The sequence below is a fragment of the Podarcis erhardii genome (assembly GCF_964252035.2).
Source record: "Podarcis erhardii genome assembly, chromosome: 8".
NCBI lineage: Eukaryota > Metazoa > Chordata > Lepidosauria > Squamata > Lacertidae > Podarcis > Podarcis erhardii.
Genome location: NC_138499.1, coordinates 88,287,015 through 88,302,630, shown reverse-complemented (window position 1 = coordinate 88,302,630; position 15,616 = coordinate 88,287,015). Strand labels below are relative to the sequence as shown.

The 15,616-nt window shown below is 44.0% G+C and overlaps 1 protein-coding gene across 8 annotated transcripts in view; it reads left to right on the top strand.

Annotated features, from left to right (window-relative positions):
* The window catches only part of LOC309347809 (protocadherin alpha-C2-like), a 191,258-nt gene that overhangs the window by 109,136 nt on the left and 66,506 nt on the right, over positions 1 to 15,616 (top strand). Inside the window, exon 1 of one of the 8 annotated variants that reach the window (XM_081872644.1) lies at positions 806 to 3,561. The exons of the other annotated variants lie outside the window; for them this stretch is intronic. Coding sequence (XP_081728770.1) covers positions 1,132 to 3,561 — 2,430 coding nt within the window. The 5' untranslated portion in view covers positions 806 to 1,131. Of the gene's footprint in view, positions 1 to 805; positions 3,562 to 15,616 lie in introns of those variants that run through there. 8 annotated transcript variants of the gene reach the window in all.

Sequence of the window (15,616 nt, the reverse complement as noted above, 5' to 3'; positions counted from 1 at the left end):
GCTTAAGGGCTAGAGATAATAAATAATAATAATAATAATAATAATAATAATAATAATAGAGAGCCATTCTCTTCTAAAGCCTCAACAAGTAAGCTCCATTGTTATTCGTGGGGCCAGGAAAAGGGGTCTAGGATTCTCAGTCGTCGTCCACCACCAGCGCCCCAGATTCGGAGCTCCCATCCTCCCATCCTTAAAAGCTCCCCAAGGTACCCCAAGGTCCATTCGGTGCTATTGAGACGTCTGAAGGGTAGGTGGGGAGCTAGCGTGGCTTTGGGCGCTATTCTGGCACCAACCGAAGTCAGCCGTATGGAGGTCAGAGACGTGTTGGTGTGTGTTCGTGTGCGCGCATCACTGGGCGTGGAGGAAAGGGAAGAAGCAAAGGCGCACGAGGCGCACGGCTCCCCCCTCCGCCCTCCATGTTTCTCGTCACGTTTCTGGCGAGATGCGGCTCCCGCCTCCCTCCCTCCCTGCTTCGATCCGTGCGCATCGCGCCCCGCTTTCCAGGTAGGCGCCGCCTCGCTCGGCAGCGAGGCTGGGCGTTTCCCATCGCGGGCGGAGCCGCGGCGCGCGTGGCGAGAAGGGAAGCTTTTCTCCCCCGCCTTGGCCCAGGTCGCGGGGCGGGGAGCGCGGCCCCCCTCCCCTCCGGCGGCTGCTTCCCTGCAGCATCATCCGCGACGTTTCCGCGCTGACCTACTGATACAGTAGTCGGGGCAGGGCTGGGGAGGCTGCGGCGCGCGCGCGGGCCCCTTGGCGGCGCTGTGCTCCAGCGAGGCGCCCCCGCGTCTGCCAGAGGAGCGCTTCTCCCCCTCGCCCCCCTCCGTGAGCTCATCCCGAGCCAAAGGCAGCGGCTGCCTTCGCGCAGGGCTCGCTCTCGCTGGCTCAGCACAAGGGAAGCGGGCGGGCGGGCGGGCGGGCGAGCCATGACTTCGGCCGGCGCCTGGAAGAAGAAGAAGAAGAGCGGCGCCTGCTCTCCCCGCGCCTGGTAGCCAGCGGGTCTCTGGCTGCTGCGGCTGCTCCTGCTCCGGTGCGCTCGGCTGCTGCTGCCGCCGCCGCGAATTTGCTGAGAACGTGGGATTATGGTACTGTTGGCTCGGTCTGCAGGGAGCTGAGGGGGAAGCCAGGGATAGAAGAATGCGGGTCTATTTAATGGTGTGCTGCCTTATTTTCTACACCGTCAATGGACAAGTAGAGTACTCCATCCCCGAAGAAACGGAGCCCGGCACGCCTGTCGGGAACCTAGCGCAGGATCTGGGTATCGTGGCCGCGACGCTTCCCTCCCGGAAATTCCGCATGATCACCAGCTCCAGCAAGCAATATTTTAGCCTCGATGCAAGCACCGGAGCTTTGTCTGTCAAGGAGCCCATCGACCGGGAGCAGATCTGCGCGCTGAAACCTACCTGCTCTCTGAATTACGAACTGGTGCTAGAAAACCCCTTGGAGCTTTATAAAATGCAGTTTAAAATACTGGACGTGAACGACAATGCCCCCATCTTCTCGCTAGACGAGTACCATTTGAACGTGGCCGAGTTCCTGGCGCCGGGAGCTCGCTTTACCCTGCCCAACGCCCAGGACCCGGACGAAGGCATCAACGGCGTGCAGAGCTACACGCTGAGCCCCAACGAGCTTTTCCGACTGGAAATGCAAACGCGCGGGGACGGCAGCAGGTATCCGGAACTGGTGCTGGAGAAGCCCTTGGACCGCGAGCAGCAAGCCACGCACAGGCTTGTGGTCACAGCCAAAGATGGAGGGACGCCCCAGAGGTCCGGAGACGCCCAGGTCGTGGTCACCGTCCTTGACACCAATGACAACGCCCCCGCCTTCGAGCATTCCGTCTACAGGGCCAGCGTCTCTGAAAACTCCCCCAATGGCACTCTGGTCACTCAGGTGCATGCCACAGACTTAGATGAAGGTCAGAACGGGGAGGTCCGGTATGCCTTCAGCAACAGCACCCCTGCTGAGCTCCAGAAGATGTTCCACATCAACCCCCAGACCGGGGAGATAAGAGTAAGTGGGAGTTTGGGCGCCCGGAAGCCCCTCCTGGAGATGTTCGTTGAAGCAAGAGATAAAGGGGTCTTTGGCATGTCCACTGTAGCCAAGCTGCTGGTGGAAATAACTGATGTGAACAACAATGCTCCGGAGATCACTGTTACTTCTCTTTCTAGCCCCATCCCAGAGGATTCCTCTCTGGGCACAGTGATAGCGCTCCTGAGCATCACCGATGAAGATCCTGGAGAGAATGGGAAAGTCATCTGCCAGATCCCCACCAACATCCCCTTCCAACTCAAGTCCTCTTTTGATAGTTACTACAGTGTGGTCACCAGCGGCCTTCTAGATCGGGAACGGGTCAGCGAATACAACATCACTGTCACTGCCTCTGATCTGGGCTCCCCTCCCATCGCCACTCAGAAGACTCTGCGGGTGCACATTGCGGATGTGAACGACAATCCCCCTAAGTTCCTCAACCAGATGCGTGAAGTTTCCGTAATGGAGAACAACAAGCCTGGGGTGTCCCTTTTTCATGTGTCAGCCTCTGATCCAGACCTGGGGGAGAATGGTCGGGTCTCCTACCTACTCAGGGACATTGACATCCAAGGCAGCTCCTTGACCAGCTATTTGGCCATTGATGCAGACAGTGGAATTGTCTATGCAAAGGGCATTTTTGACTTTGAGCAACTCCAGAGCTTCCATTTTCAAGTGGAGGCCAAGGACAATGGCTCTCCAGCCCTGGCTTCCGCCTTTATAGTCAGCATTACCATCCTTGACCAGAATGACAATGCCCCAATCATCTTGTACCCAGGGGTCAGGAACGGCTCAGTGGCGGTAGAAATTGTTCCCCGCTTGGCAGATGCTGACTACCTGGTGGCCAAAGTAGTGGCCCACGACCCAGACAGTGGGCAGAACGCCTGGCTTTCTTATCACCTCTTGCAGTCTTCCGACAGCAGTTTGTTTCGAGTTTCACCCAATGCTGGAGAGGTCAGGACTAGTCGCTCCATGAGGTCTAGTGACCCCATCAAGCACAAAGTTGTGGTCTTGGTAAAGGACAGTGGGGAGCCTCCCCTCTCCTCTTCCGTGACCCTGGGCATCCTGCTGGCTGACTCTCTCCCACAAGCGCTCCCAGACTTTGATGACAGCTTGGAAGCACGTGGGCAGCAGCTGTCCAGCTTGAACTTTTACTTGATCATTGGTCTAGCTTGCCTTTCCTTTGTCTTCCTTGGCTTTCTAATCTTCCTTCTTGCCATTCGACTTTTTCACTGTAGGACTAGTCCCTCATGCAGCTGCTGCTGCTGCTGCCCCACAGATGAGTATGAAAAGTATCGCTACAATGTGCGCATGCTCCCAAGTTCTCATTTTACACCAGAGATGGTCGAGGTTGCAGGCATGGGGAAGCTTACGCACACCTATTTGTACAGGGCATCTCTGGGTGTTGGGCCTAGCAATAACAACTTGATGCCCAATGGAGATGCCGGAAAGCTTTCCAAGGGGGCAGGATTATTACAAGTGCCAGCATCTTGCATTCAAGTGCAGAAGGTGAAGAGTGACCACTTTAATGCCATTCTGGTGGTAAGCAGGGTTTTCTTTTAATATAAAAAGTTATGTGTCTTTCTTGGGCATGTGTATCTGGGTTTGGGGTGGCAAAAATAACCCAAAGGTGTATCCACTTCGTCCATTTTGTTTTAAAGGAAGTCAATACATTTATAGACACAAAACTGAATTTGCGCTTAACCTCTTAGAAACTAAGGACAGAATAAAAGAACTAACAGCAAATACTGTAGATTGTACCTGCCTCTCATCATTTTTTCTACCATGGACACTAATGGACAGTAGATTCATGATTGCCAAAAAAAAAAAAAAAAAAAAAAGCCCAGCCAACCGTCTACTTCACATAATGCATAATGTGCATAATGCATAATTAATATAAAGAATTTATTGCTACAATATGTGGTGAAAGTTTCTGCCTTAGATGGCTTTATTAGAAAGGGATAGACAAATACATGGAGGATGGCCCATCAACACTAACCTGCCTAGCCAGTGGTTAAAATCTGGACTAGATGGCTCCTTGTTGAGATCCAGCAGGGCTTTCTTATATTCTCCAGTGAGATTTTTTTATGGCTATCTAGTTAGCTGTTACTCAGTTGTGGGGAAATGGTAGTTAAAAAATTGGTTCAAACGTTTGATCTTCACTGTCTGTGCTGAAAATTACAAAATACTTGAATTCCTTGTATTGATTATAAATTGTGCCATATTATCAATATGATTGTGTATGGTTAGCATTCCTTTTTTTAAAAGTTGGAATATGTGCTTTCTTAAAATTTGTGAAGAGGTTAAAGAAATACAGAGATCCGCAATATGGAAAAAGGTGGAATTTTGAATATTTTTGTTAGTGACGCTGCCAATATGCTTTATAAGTGCATTATGACCTATTGTAAAATTACTTCAAATTTTGGCAAACTACAGTCTTCTACAACAAAATTGTCCAAAAGGAACCTTGGGGTCCAACGGTGGAGCACAGTCCAGTTTCCAGTTCTTGAAATGAACCAGTCGTTGAACATTCTTTGTTGTTCAAAAATCTCTGAACTATACCTGAAAGTAGTCCCCATAATTGCCAGAAGAATTAAGTTAATTTTGAATCATTCATTTTAAAACCAAAACTTTGAATGATTTCTAGTTCATCTTCACATTAATTCCCCCAAGCCCAGCCCAACAGGAGGGCCGGACTCTTAGCTTTCTTTTTTTAAAAAAGAAGTAAGTACTGTATTTTTCCGCGTATAAGACTATATTTTTTCCTAAATTTTTGAAGTTTAAAATAAGGGATCATCTTATACACGGATAGTGCATAGTACATTTTCTTAATTTTGAGTCCCCAAAAATAGGGGGAATCTTATACATGGGGGTGTTATACATGGGAAAATATGGTATATTGGATCTCTATAAAGAAAGTTAGAAAGCAAACATGGAGGCAGTGTTCTAAAGCTTTTTAGGGAGATACAGAGGCACTGCTATTGCTAAGGATTCTTAGTCAATCCATGTTACTAAACGGGAATGTGGAAGAAATGAATGTGAGGCATTTCCCAAGGCTTCCCTGCTGAAGAGATGTGAGGTCTTCCAATAGGAGCAGCATGCAGAAAGAGGTACAGGGTCAAAGCGAATGATGCCATGTGCCTTTAACAGTAGTGTGACAGGCAACAATTAAACAGGGTAAGCATTTTCTAATATGAAAATACAATTATGGGCAAAACTTCACCTGTCAGTCTTCTGTCTGTGAGACGTCTTATTACTTGTTTGTGGATCCTAATTTAGTTTTGCACCCTATACAAGCAGAGGAGCTTGTAGCTTTCTGAATGCGCTCTGTGTGCGCACGCATGCATGCTAAGGATGAACTTTTTGTGAGCCTGGACTAACCTAGTTCATTTTGTAAATTATGAACTTTAAGTGAAACTAGTTCCTTTTTGGACAGGATGAACTTGAACTACAACCAATTCCTTTTTAATACGAACTTTCCAGGCAATTGCCAATTTCTGGTAGGCCACTTTGTGCTTGGTGGTTGCAGTGATTCTTCCAAAGACTGCTGGTCTAGACCCATCTCAGTCTGATCCAGTCTGATCTTTACAGATATTAATTTATACCTTAACTATTAGCTCCTGGGTATATCCATTTGGCTGTGGAAATTTAATACACCTTGGTGGGCCACACTCTCTCTAGTATGAAAACAAAGCCATATAGCCAACCCCATCTCTAGAAGGGGTTAAAAGGTCAAGTGCTTTTAATTTCCATTGATGTGAATAGGAGAGATTTAAGGATGCCTTAATTTCTTCACTGAAATGGATGGGAAGTGTATTTTGGCTGGAACTGGGCATAGTTAGCAAAACTAGATGTGATGTAGACACACACATGTTGCTCAAGAAAGTAGCCCCATGTTGAGTCCTCCCCTGTTAGATGTTATATCTAGTTCATGCCCTGATGCCGTAATGCTGACCAATCATTGCCTCGCCTCTGCTGCCCAGCAATGACTCTGCTGGCCAAGGCCAAGAAATGCCAGGGCAGAAACTGAATTGAACATCATATTATGAATGGGGTGTGGGAGATTTTGACACAGGGCTGCTTTTTTGGCAGCAGCTCTGCATTTTCTGTAACTTATGCCAAACATTTATTTTATAGTAGAAATTAAATCAGGAGGTTTATAAGTTGTAGTATTCTAATGGGTTCAGTGTAGAACCATGCATATATGTATTATTGATTAACTTCTACTCTCAGATACAAGCATTCATTCCTTAACAACTATTATGAGAAATAAATAAAGGAAATGCAGCAGCAGTGGTTGTGGTTATACAATTAAATATACAAATATAAAGCAAAGAGAAAGTTAATCCCGGTCAATCAATACAGATTGTTCTTTTTATTGTGTCTCTTTGTGGTGAACAAGCAAAGCATTAGCTATAAGCTTTGAGATGTTCACATTCATTTTTTGACTGCTGTCATAATACTTGGAAAAATCCCTTTTGAAGAATGGGATGTGTCTGAGTAAATATTAGAATTGAGGTGGAAATATATTTTTATTTTCCTATATCACACTTCCTCACAGGTTTATGAAAGATGGAATACGCCACAGTTCATTTAACCTATATAGTAGATGAAAGAAAATAATACAATAACTGCAATTGTTTCATTTGGGATTTGTGTGTCTTCTGTTGTTGATGTTTTAACAGTATCACTTGGGGTGGGCTGTTGAGCTTAGATGCTGCTTTCACAAATGGAATGTGTGATCCTGCAGTGTTTTGTCTCTGAAATCCAGGCCAAGCCTCTAAAAATAGAACTATAGACTTTCAGTAGAGGAAGTGAGATGGAGCTGAACTACATGTCATGCCATCTTGTTTCAGTTTGTGCCCTGTGGTGTGCAGAGCAGAAAAATGGAAAACATGTCACACACCCAAGGACTCTGAGCTTTAAAAAAAAATCTGTTATGAGGAAAGATGAATTCTGGAACCTGGGTATATTATGCAGATTGGTCAAATTTCCACACATTTGTTTATTCTGTATAAAATTCTACTTTTGGTAGGCAAGGGGAGGAAATGATGTTACTGAAAGCACAGAAGTCCTCACTCACCTCCTTGACTGCTGATCGTACTTCTCCTTCTCCCTCCCTCTTGCTTCAAAGATTTCATGAGCCGCAGTCCCTCACATTTCAGTTATCTTTGTTTATGGAAACAAAATGGAAGCTTGTACTGCTTGAGGATGTTCAAGTCAGTGCCTGATGCAAAAACCCATGTTTGCATGGTATATTCAGGAAGTGTTGAATCCAGTCCACCAGACATCATTCTTGTCGCTATGCCTCAAACTGAACTTCCAGGTGCCTTTATGTGGCTGAATTAACAGTGGTGGCTGGTGACCATTGGGAATGGTAGGACGGAAGGGGATGTCAGTGACAGGCAAAGCCGCCCTTCGACTGATAGTAGGTAAAAAGTAGGCAGGTGGAGGCAGACAGGTTGTTGGCACAGTGCCCCACTCCTGTTTGGGGACCAGCCTCCAATGTAAATTAAGTAACTCTGAAGGGGGAGCAGGTCCATTAGCTCAGGGACAGAACACATGCTTTTTATATCCATGAAGTGAAGTCCCAGTTTGAATCCCTAGCATTTCTAGTCAAGAGCAGTCTCCTGCAGTCAGAATAAACTGTGCTGGTCAAGATGTACCAATGGTATAACTCAGAATAATGTCAATTAGAATATATGGGGAGGAAATATCAGGGAAGTGTGTTTCTTGACAGTCAGACACCTATAGACTGCTTTGTTCTATAGGTTAAACTTTTCAGTAAAATTTCCTCATGTAAGCCTTCACTATTCCTTTGAATTAGATTTTCCAGGATCAGGCTCAAAGGCAACCTACAACTTTGGACTTGGTGGTTCTTTTGCTAACCTTCATGAGAAATTCATCCTCTCTTTCAGCAGAATGGGAGATTTCCAGGGTGTGCCAAATAACAATCTTATTTGCAGGGGGAAGCTTCTTTGATCCTAGTCCATTAGTGACCTGTTACAAATGTTTTGACTGGTAAATTCTAACTCAGGGAATTCCACTCTATAAGTAGCAAACTGGTGGATAATTTCTCTCTCTCTGGTATCTCTTTCCCCTTCCCCTCCCTGGTGTGTCCTCCAGACCAATCACCTGTTTCTTTCTCTCCCATGCTGTTTGTTTCTCTTGAGTTTGCCCCACCACCAATCTTACACATGATGCTCTCATGCTCTCAGGCAGTGTGTCCAATGCCTTTCTCTCTCTTGCTGTCCACCCATTATTCTCTCTTCAGTCATTTATGACTGTCTCCTCCCTTTCGTCCTCCCCTTCCTGGGAGAGACTTCATCCTCACAATTCGGTGAAAGATATTACTTCCTGAAACACTGTGTATTCCCCAAGGGAAAGGAAAAAAATCTATACGTGGCAGGCCAAAATGTAGAAGCACATCCACCTCCTTCAATGCTGTATACATAAATCCAGATGTTCCCAGATCAAATTAGTGTGCAGGTCATAATATTCATTTTATGTTTCTGACAAAACCTTTATGAAAAAACTCATGCCACATCAAAGTAGGGTACCTTTGCATGTCTACTTATGTTTCCAACCACGATTCTCTGTGTCAAAAGGAGCATTTCTCACAGAGGCACAGGTCCAGCTGAATCATTTCTGAAAACCCTGCTGGATTTGGGTAGGTTGCTGGAGTGGGTGGTATATTTTTATAAACAAAGTAAATATATGTCAGTGAAGAAATTGTATACATGTTGGGGTATGGGGTGTTGTAGAGAGATGACCTACACATTGCACTTACCTGTAGGATCCTTCTCATTGGGACCCAGGTCATCCAGAGACAAAGAGGCAGATTTGGTTCTCATTGCAATACATGTAGTGCTAAAGCACTTTAGTTCACAGCAGCCATTTGCTTATTTGAGAGAAAGCAAACAGATGTACTTGGGGACACCATTGAGTGGAGTCTCCACTGAGTGAAAGTTAGACCTGCCTCGTGTCCCTGGTGACTCTAGACACAAGGAGTCAAGACTGTGTCTATCTCCATAATCCTGTTCTCTCAGTGGCTCAGACCCATATTGGTTTCTGTTCATAGCAAAATGAAACAAAATAACCTATTTCTGCCATACCACTGATCTGGATAACTGCAACCTCAGTTTGCAGACAACAACAAGCCATACCATGGCTCATTTGCACTGCATGCAGCACCCATGTGAGCAGAGGAAAGCCACATGTGGGTCAGGCTGCACATTCACAATCCTGCAAACTCCAGTTTAGCATGATGGGTGAAGCACTTCAGTGCTAACTGATACCCTGTGGTTCCCAATTAGCTAAGTACTGCGAACCCCCTGCTTTTCAAAAGCCAAGCCATGGACTCCCTACTTTTGAAAATGTTGATCTCTCTATGATAGTTGTTGTTATGTGAATGGTGCTACAGACCCCTTGGGTGGGCTATGTGGACCCTCTGGGGTCCATAGACCACCAGTTGGGAACTACTGCTCTATTGAAAAAGAACACATGCAATTTGTTTGAGATGCTTACATTCAATTATATTGTACACAGCAATAAATACACACATTCGGAAGGATGCTTTGTCTTCCCCTTAAAAATATAACACAAAGGCCTATGGGATGCTTCATCTCTATGATAATTCTCCTTTCTTTGTTTTTAAATGAATCTGAGCTAGTACATTGCATAGAAATAGATCAATTTGCCAGAAGTAGAGAGTTGCAGTATAATAACTGTCCTATTTATGCTTACTTGGAAGTAAGTTTGAGTTCAGTGGGGCTTATTCTCATGTAAGTGTAAGCTGTGAAATAGAAATGGTGCCATAATTTAAAGCTATGATTCAGAGGCCCCTCCTCTTGCAAGATGAAATGTGCAAGCCTACCTATAGCTCAGATGTGTTGAGTCTTGTCAGCTCAGTTCCTTCCTTCTTTTTGGGAACTGTGCTCCCTGCCAACCACTCATGTGCTGCTGTGAGTGACCTCGGATTATATGGCTGCCCTTAAACATATATGGAAATAGCTATTGATTAATCTACTCTGATAACAAGTGCATCTACTTTTTAGCCCAGCCACGGAAGTGCAATGAATTATTGAAGCATCAAATTTCAAGAAATGATAGGAAATTTTGGCATTCTTTAAGATTCTGTGGAGTGATTATTTCTTTTAATCTCCTAGTAACCGCAGTCCTAATGCTTAGCATTATAGAGTGCTTTTTAGAGTGCTGGAAGTGCTTCACATAATTTATCCAGTGATCCTTAGGACAACAAGGTAGTTCAGTATTTCTGTCCTTGTACTGTAGTGGAGAAGCTAAAGGTGAGAGAATAATTGTCTACTTGGTAGCTCTTTAGCCTGCCTAAGTGGGCTAAGGTAAGATTTGAACAAGGGACTTGTTATCAGACACCTACAAGTAGAATAAGTTTTTACAGCATCATTTTTTGGGTGGGAGAGTCCCATTTTCTTTGTATCTTGTTCACAGCATCTCCTCATGGAACTGCAGGCTGTTAAGATCCATAAATGTGTCACTATAATTAATGGCCTCAGAATTCTAAGCAATGTTTTAGTTTTTAAGAAATGTTAATTAAAATGGTCCCCAGAGCGACTGTGGCAATATAATATATTTAAATATGTACATTTAATTATAGCACACACACACACACACACACACACACACACAGAGAGAGAGAGAGAGAGAGAGAGAGAGAGATGTTACCTTTTAACACCTCCCCCCCCTCCAGGCCTAACATGAGTGCTGCTCTTCAGAGCTCCATCTGGCCTGGAATAGGACTATTGTAGTGCTGTTTGAGACTTGCAGGGGACAGTGTCTGCCTCCTCTTTTCCTACCCTTCTGAAACCCTCCCCTCAGGAGCTCAAAAGACCAAGCCTTCCTCTTTCCATTTACCTCTCTGCCTCCCCCCACCCCGGTCACAACTGTCCTCAACAACAGACTTCTACTCACCCTGTCTGCTTCAACAGGGATTGGAAATTTATGGCTCTTCAGATGTTGTTGGTCTTCCAACTTCCACTTGTCCATCCACCATAGTCCATCAGGGGTGATGGGAGTTAAAGCCCAACAATATCTGGATGGTTGCAGGTTCCACATTCCTGCTTTAGACCATTTATTTTTCACACCCTGGGTGGATGTCTATCTGAATTCATTCCCATCTGGGTTCAGACCTGGCTTCAGGACTATATCAGCCTTGGTCATCCTGATGGATTACCTTTAACAGCTACTTCTTTTCCTATTGTGCATCTATATGTGTCCCTTGCCTCCTCTTCTCCCCCATTCTCGCAGAGCCCTCTAGTTTCCGCTCTTGCTTGTCCTTCCTTGCAGCGCTTGCTATTTCTCACCTCTGCATGGGCTTCATTCCAGTCTTGTTTACTGGTTCTCTAGCTTAAATATCTGTCAGCAAAGAAATAATGAAAGTTGACAGCGAAGTGTTATCACTGCGTTTTTAGCTGATACACCAATGACATTGGTAGAGGCAAGGAAAAGGAAACTATGCAAACTCAGGAAGAGAACAGGCATATTGGCTTCTTCTTGAGTTTCATTTGGAAGGTTATCACCCAAACTTGAGAAAACTAAACATCTGATGTAAGAAAAAAGATGAGTTTAGTTTCTGAACAACCCAGTGGAACTTTTTGGGTTGTACAAACACACCTCCTGACCTGTATCCAAACCCAGTCAATATGCCAGACACTCCTAGATTAAAAACAGGCTGTAAAATAGACAGTGTGAATAGCAGATGAGTAGAAGTTCCACAATCCTGGTTGGTTGTCCAAATGTCCAAATGTATGGAAGATGTTTGATTTGTCCTTGAGACATCTGATTTGGCCACAGTGAGTCATGTCTTAGTTACATCCCATTTGGATTACTGCGATGGGCTGCCTTTGAAAAGTGTTCAGAAACTTCAACTGGCCCAAAGAGCTGAAACCACATTGTTGACTGGGTCTGGTTGTAGGAAGCACACAGCTCACTCCTTAGAACTGCTCCACTGACTACCAGTCTGTTTCTGGATGCAATTCAAAGTTATAAACCCCTACACAGCTTAGGTTTAAGTTTTCTGAAAGACTGTGTTTCCTCATATGAACTTGCCAGGAAAGAAGGCAGCATATAAATATATGATGATGATGATGATGATGATAAAAGGTAGGCAATTCCTTTATGAAAGCCACAAGCTACATACCCCTTCCCACCTTATCCCCAATTCTAGCCAAATAATGCTCCCAAGCTTTATAAAATAAGTAGTTAAGGGGGCTGGCACAAAAGATAAAGAGTGTGGCTTTTCTGTCCTTGCTCCCTGTATTTGAGGAAAGGCTGTCATTCTGTTAGTTTGGGTTCAGATCTCCAATTGGTGAAGGTTATATTGAATCCCAAATCTGTATTCTGCAGCATTAGGTGCCTGTCCCAGTTTGGCATCTGGCATGACTTATTTTTGAGAAACCTATCCTGGGTCTTAGTAATCACAGCATCTTTTTCTAAGTGTCCACAGACCGACTGTTTCACTATCCATTCTAGGATCTTTCCTGGTATTGATATGAAGCTGACCTGCTGGTAGTTACATGGGTTTTCTTTTTGAAGATGAAGACATTCACCTGCCTCCAGTCTGCAGGGACCTCACCTATTCTCCAGAAATTCTCAAAGGTTATGGACAGAGGCTCCAGTATTATATCCGCAAGCTCCTTTAGTACCCGTGGGTGTAGCTCATCAGGCCCTGGATATTTGAATTCATTTAATGTAGCTAGGTGTCCCTTATCACCAATTTACTTAGAATTAAGGTTGAATCCCTATTCAGTCAAGGATTTGCTCCCATGTAAAATGTGTGTATGATTGCAGCCTAGTTAATATAGCTCTTGTATGCTGGTGATTAGCTTACTAGGACCTTTGTGCTCAGAGGCAGTGCCTCTCTGAATACAAGAAAACCAGCAAAGGGCTATTTACTTATTGTCCTGCTTTGTGATATCTGGTTGGTTGCTGTAGTTCTGGACTCAGTGGACCTTTGGTTTAGTCCAGCCAAGCTCTTTCTTATGTTTTTAACACATGCTTGTTTTATTTCTCTGTAGGAGCAATTTAATTTTGTAGTAAAACATTAAGGATAGTATCCAACTAAATTCTATTCTGAGAAAACCCATTGGAATTAATTAACTTAAATGAGTTGTGTCCATTAATTTCAGATGGTCTACTCTGAGTATGGCTAAGGTGGGATATAACCTTAATATTTTTTCAGAGGAATTTTCATACATGACCTTGGCGACTGTGATTACTGTGGTTCAGCTTGTTCATCTGAAAGTTTGGATGCATTTGAATAATTTATTAAAGTCTATGGTACTTATCCCATTGATTGAATTGTAGCTGCACTTTCCTTTCTTTTGTTGGTGTAAGTGAAAATGTATTTTTCTGTCCTTGTGTTTACCTTACAAACTGTTTTTCTTAGGCTTCAGTAACAATTATCAAATTGCAGCTCCTATTGTTTCTCATTTTCAGTGTAGGTTCTTAAAAACCCACGAGGGTTGTATATGTCTCAGCTTAAGAACACCTCCAAATCTCTCTTCTGAGGCAGCAGTTTTTATTTTATTTTAGGCCTTCAGGGTCAAGTGTAAGGACAGCTGTATGGGTGCAATGGCACAGTATAACACGGTGCCAGCATGAACCATGAACCAGCCTAGGGTTGTTTTCTCATTTTGACACATTAAGCTTGGTCATCCTTTTGTACAGCTCAGGTGGTGAGCAAAACCCATTAGGTGACATAGAAACGGATGGAGAGTGTGGATTGAGAGTGTACTATTAGGGTGGTGGGGCGGATTGCCGGGTTTCACCATTTGACATAAAGCTTTAGGGGCTTTTTTTCAGGAGAAGGACTAATATTTCAAGGGCAGAACCATGGAAACAGGCTATTTCCTGCTTGTCTTGTTCTGAACTTTTGCTGTTCACTGCATCGTCCCATGCTCATCAGGCTCATTAAAATAAAAATGCAACACAAACCCAGTAAAACAATAGTATAAAGGCATATGAAAACAAGAGCTGGGGGAATTCAAATGAACAAAAAATAGCTTTTAAAAGCCTAGGCAAAATAGGACTTATTCTGAGATAAGTTAAAGTTTCTATCTGTAATAGTTGACCTCCGATTTTAATCTTTTACATGGTTTCAAATGTTTTTATGTGAACTTGTTGTAAGCTGCTTTGATATTTTTTCATGAAGAGAGGTATACAAATATTATTTTATAAATAATAAAAATAATATAATCTTAGAATACACTCCTATTGAGAATTACGTCTCACTAAATTCGGTTATTCTCTGTTGAAGGCCAGACCAAACAATGACACCATTAATTCAGCTGCCCATTGCAAGCATGGTTTTGTTTTTCTAGATTTAGAGGCACCAATAATGGGAGATGGTAGGAGCATGCGCTAGATCCAGACTGGGATCCAACCAATGGCAAAGCCTTCCCTGCTGATCCCTGACCTAGATCACCTTCCCTCCCATACCTGCTATTTACTTCAAAAAAGAGAGACATAAACATAATTGCTAATTTCATAGTGTTGTGTGGCATGTCTAGTTTGATGGGCTTAGTCTTGAAGTGCCTGATACCAGTCGGTAAGCAATACTAGATTGCACTTGTCACCCTCATAGTCTTCCTAGTGCAGCCACATGTTTGACAGGAAATGGCAAGACAGCAATTTCAACAGGAGGAGGCTCACAACAATTCCCCCAGGATTTCTCCGTGCTTTTATGATGATGCCTGCATTCTAACCCACACCAGCTTCTCCTATAGCTCTCTTTTCACTTACAGAGATTTCATTTTCTGTCCATGCTTTCTGAGACTGTGATAGTAGTCCAAGGTTTGAATTTCTGAGCAAGTAATGTCCCATCCCAAAATAATATCCACTAAAGTCAAGTTGAAATAGCTTTGGAAGATTCCCTCAAGGAAAGATCTTAAATTTGATCGCTGGAAAAAATGAAATTTGCTTTTCTATGGGAACAGCTGAAAAAGCTTAGTTCTGTTTTGGCAGAAGGAAGGCTGATTGGCATGTGGGCTCAAAACCTATAGATGCCTGGTAGTGCTCTTTTGGCAGTGGAAAACCAGGTTAAAAAATATCTGTCACTAAATGAGGAAGCAAAAAATCGATTGATGGTACAATTAAGCACTTAATGGTGATGCCTTCGAGTAGAATTTCTAATAGCCTGTAACATACACAGCCAAAGGCTATTTACTGTCCAGCATCAATTCCAGCAACAGTCATATCTTAAACCTGATTCACATGAACCAGTAGCAGCAGGGTTGCTGCCCAAGCCATTGTGTCATAGCTGCATTGTCCATGTTGCTGCTGCAACTGTATAAATTGCTTTATATCTAACATTTTCATGCCAGAGTTCTCTGGGGTCCACAGATGCTGGCATGAAAAATGTTCTAAATGATGGGGGGAGGGGAAGCAAAAATGGGATCGTTCCCATTATTGATAAACATCCTTCACCATGATAATATGACTATTGGTGGATGCAACCTTGCTATCGGTGCTTATGAATCAGGCCTAAGTCTCTCTCTTACACACACACACACACACACACACACTGCCAATCACTTACCAAGGTTTATGTAGGTAACTG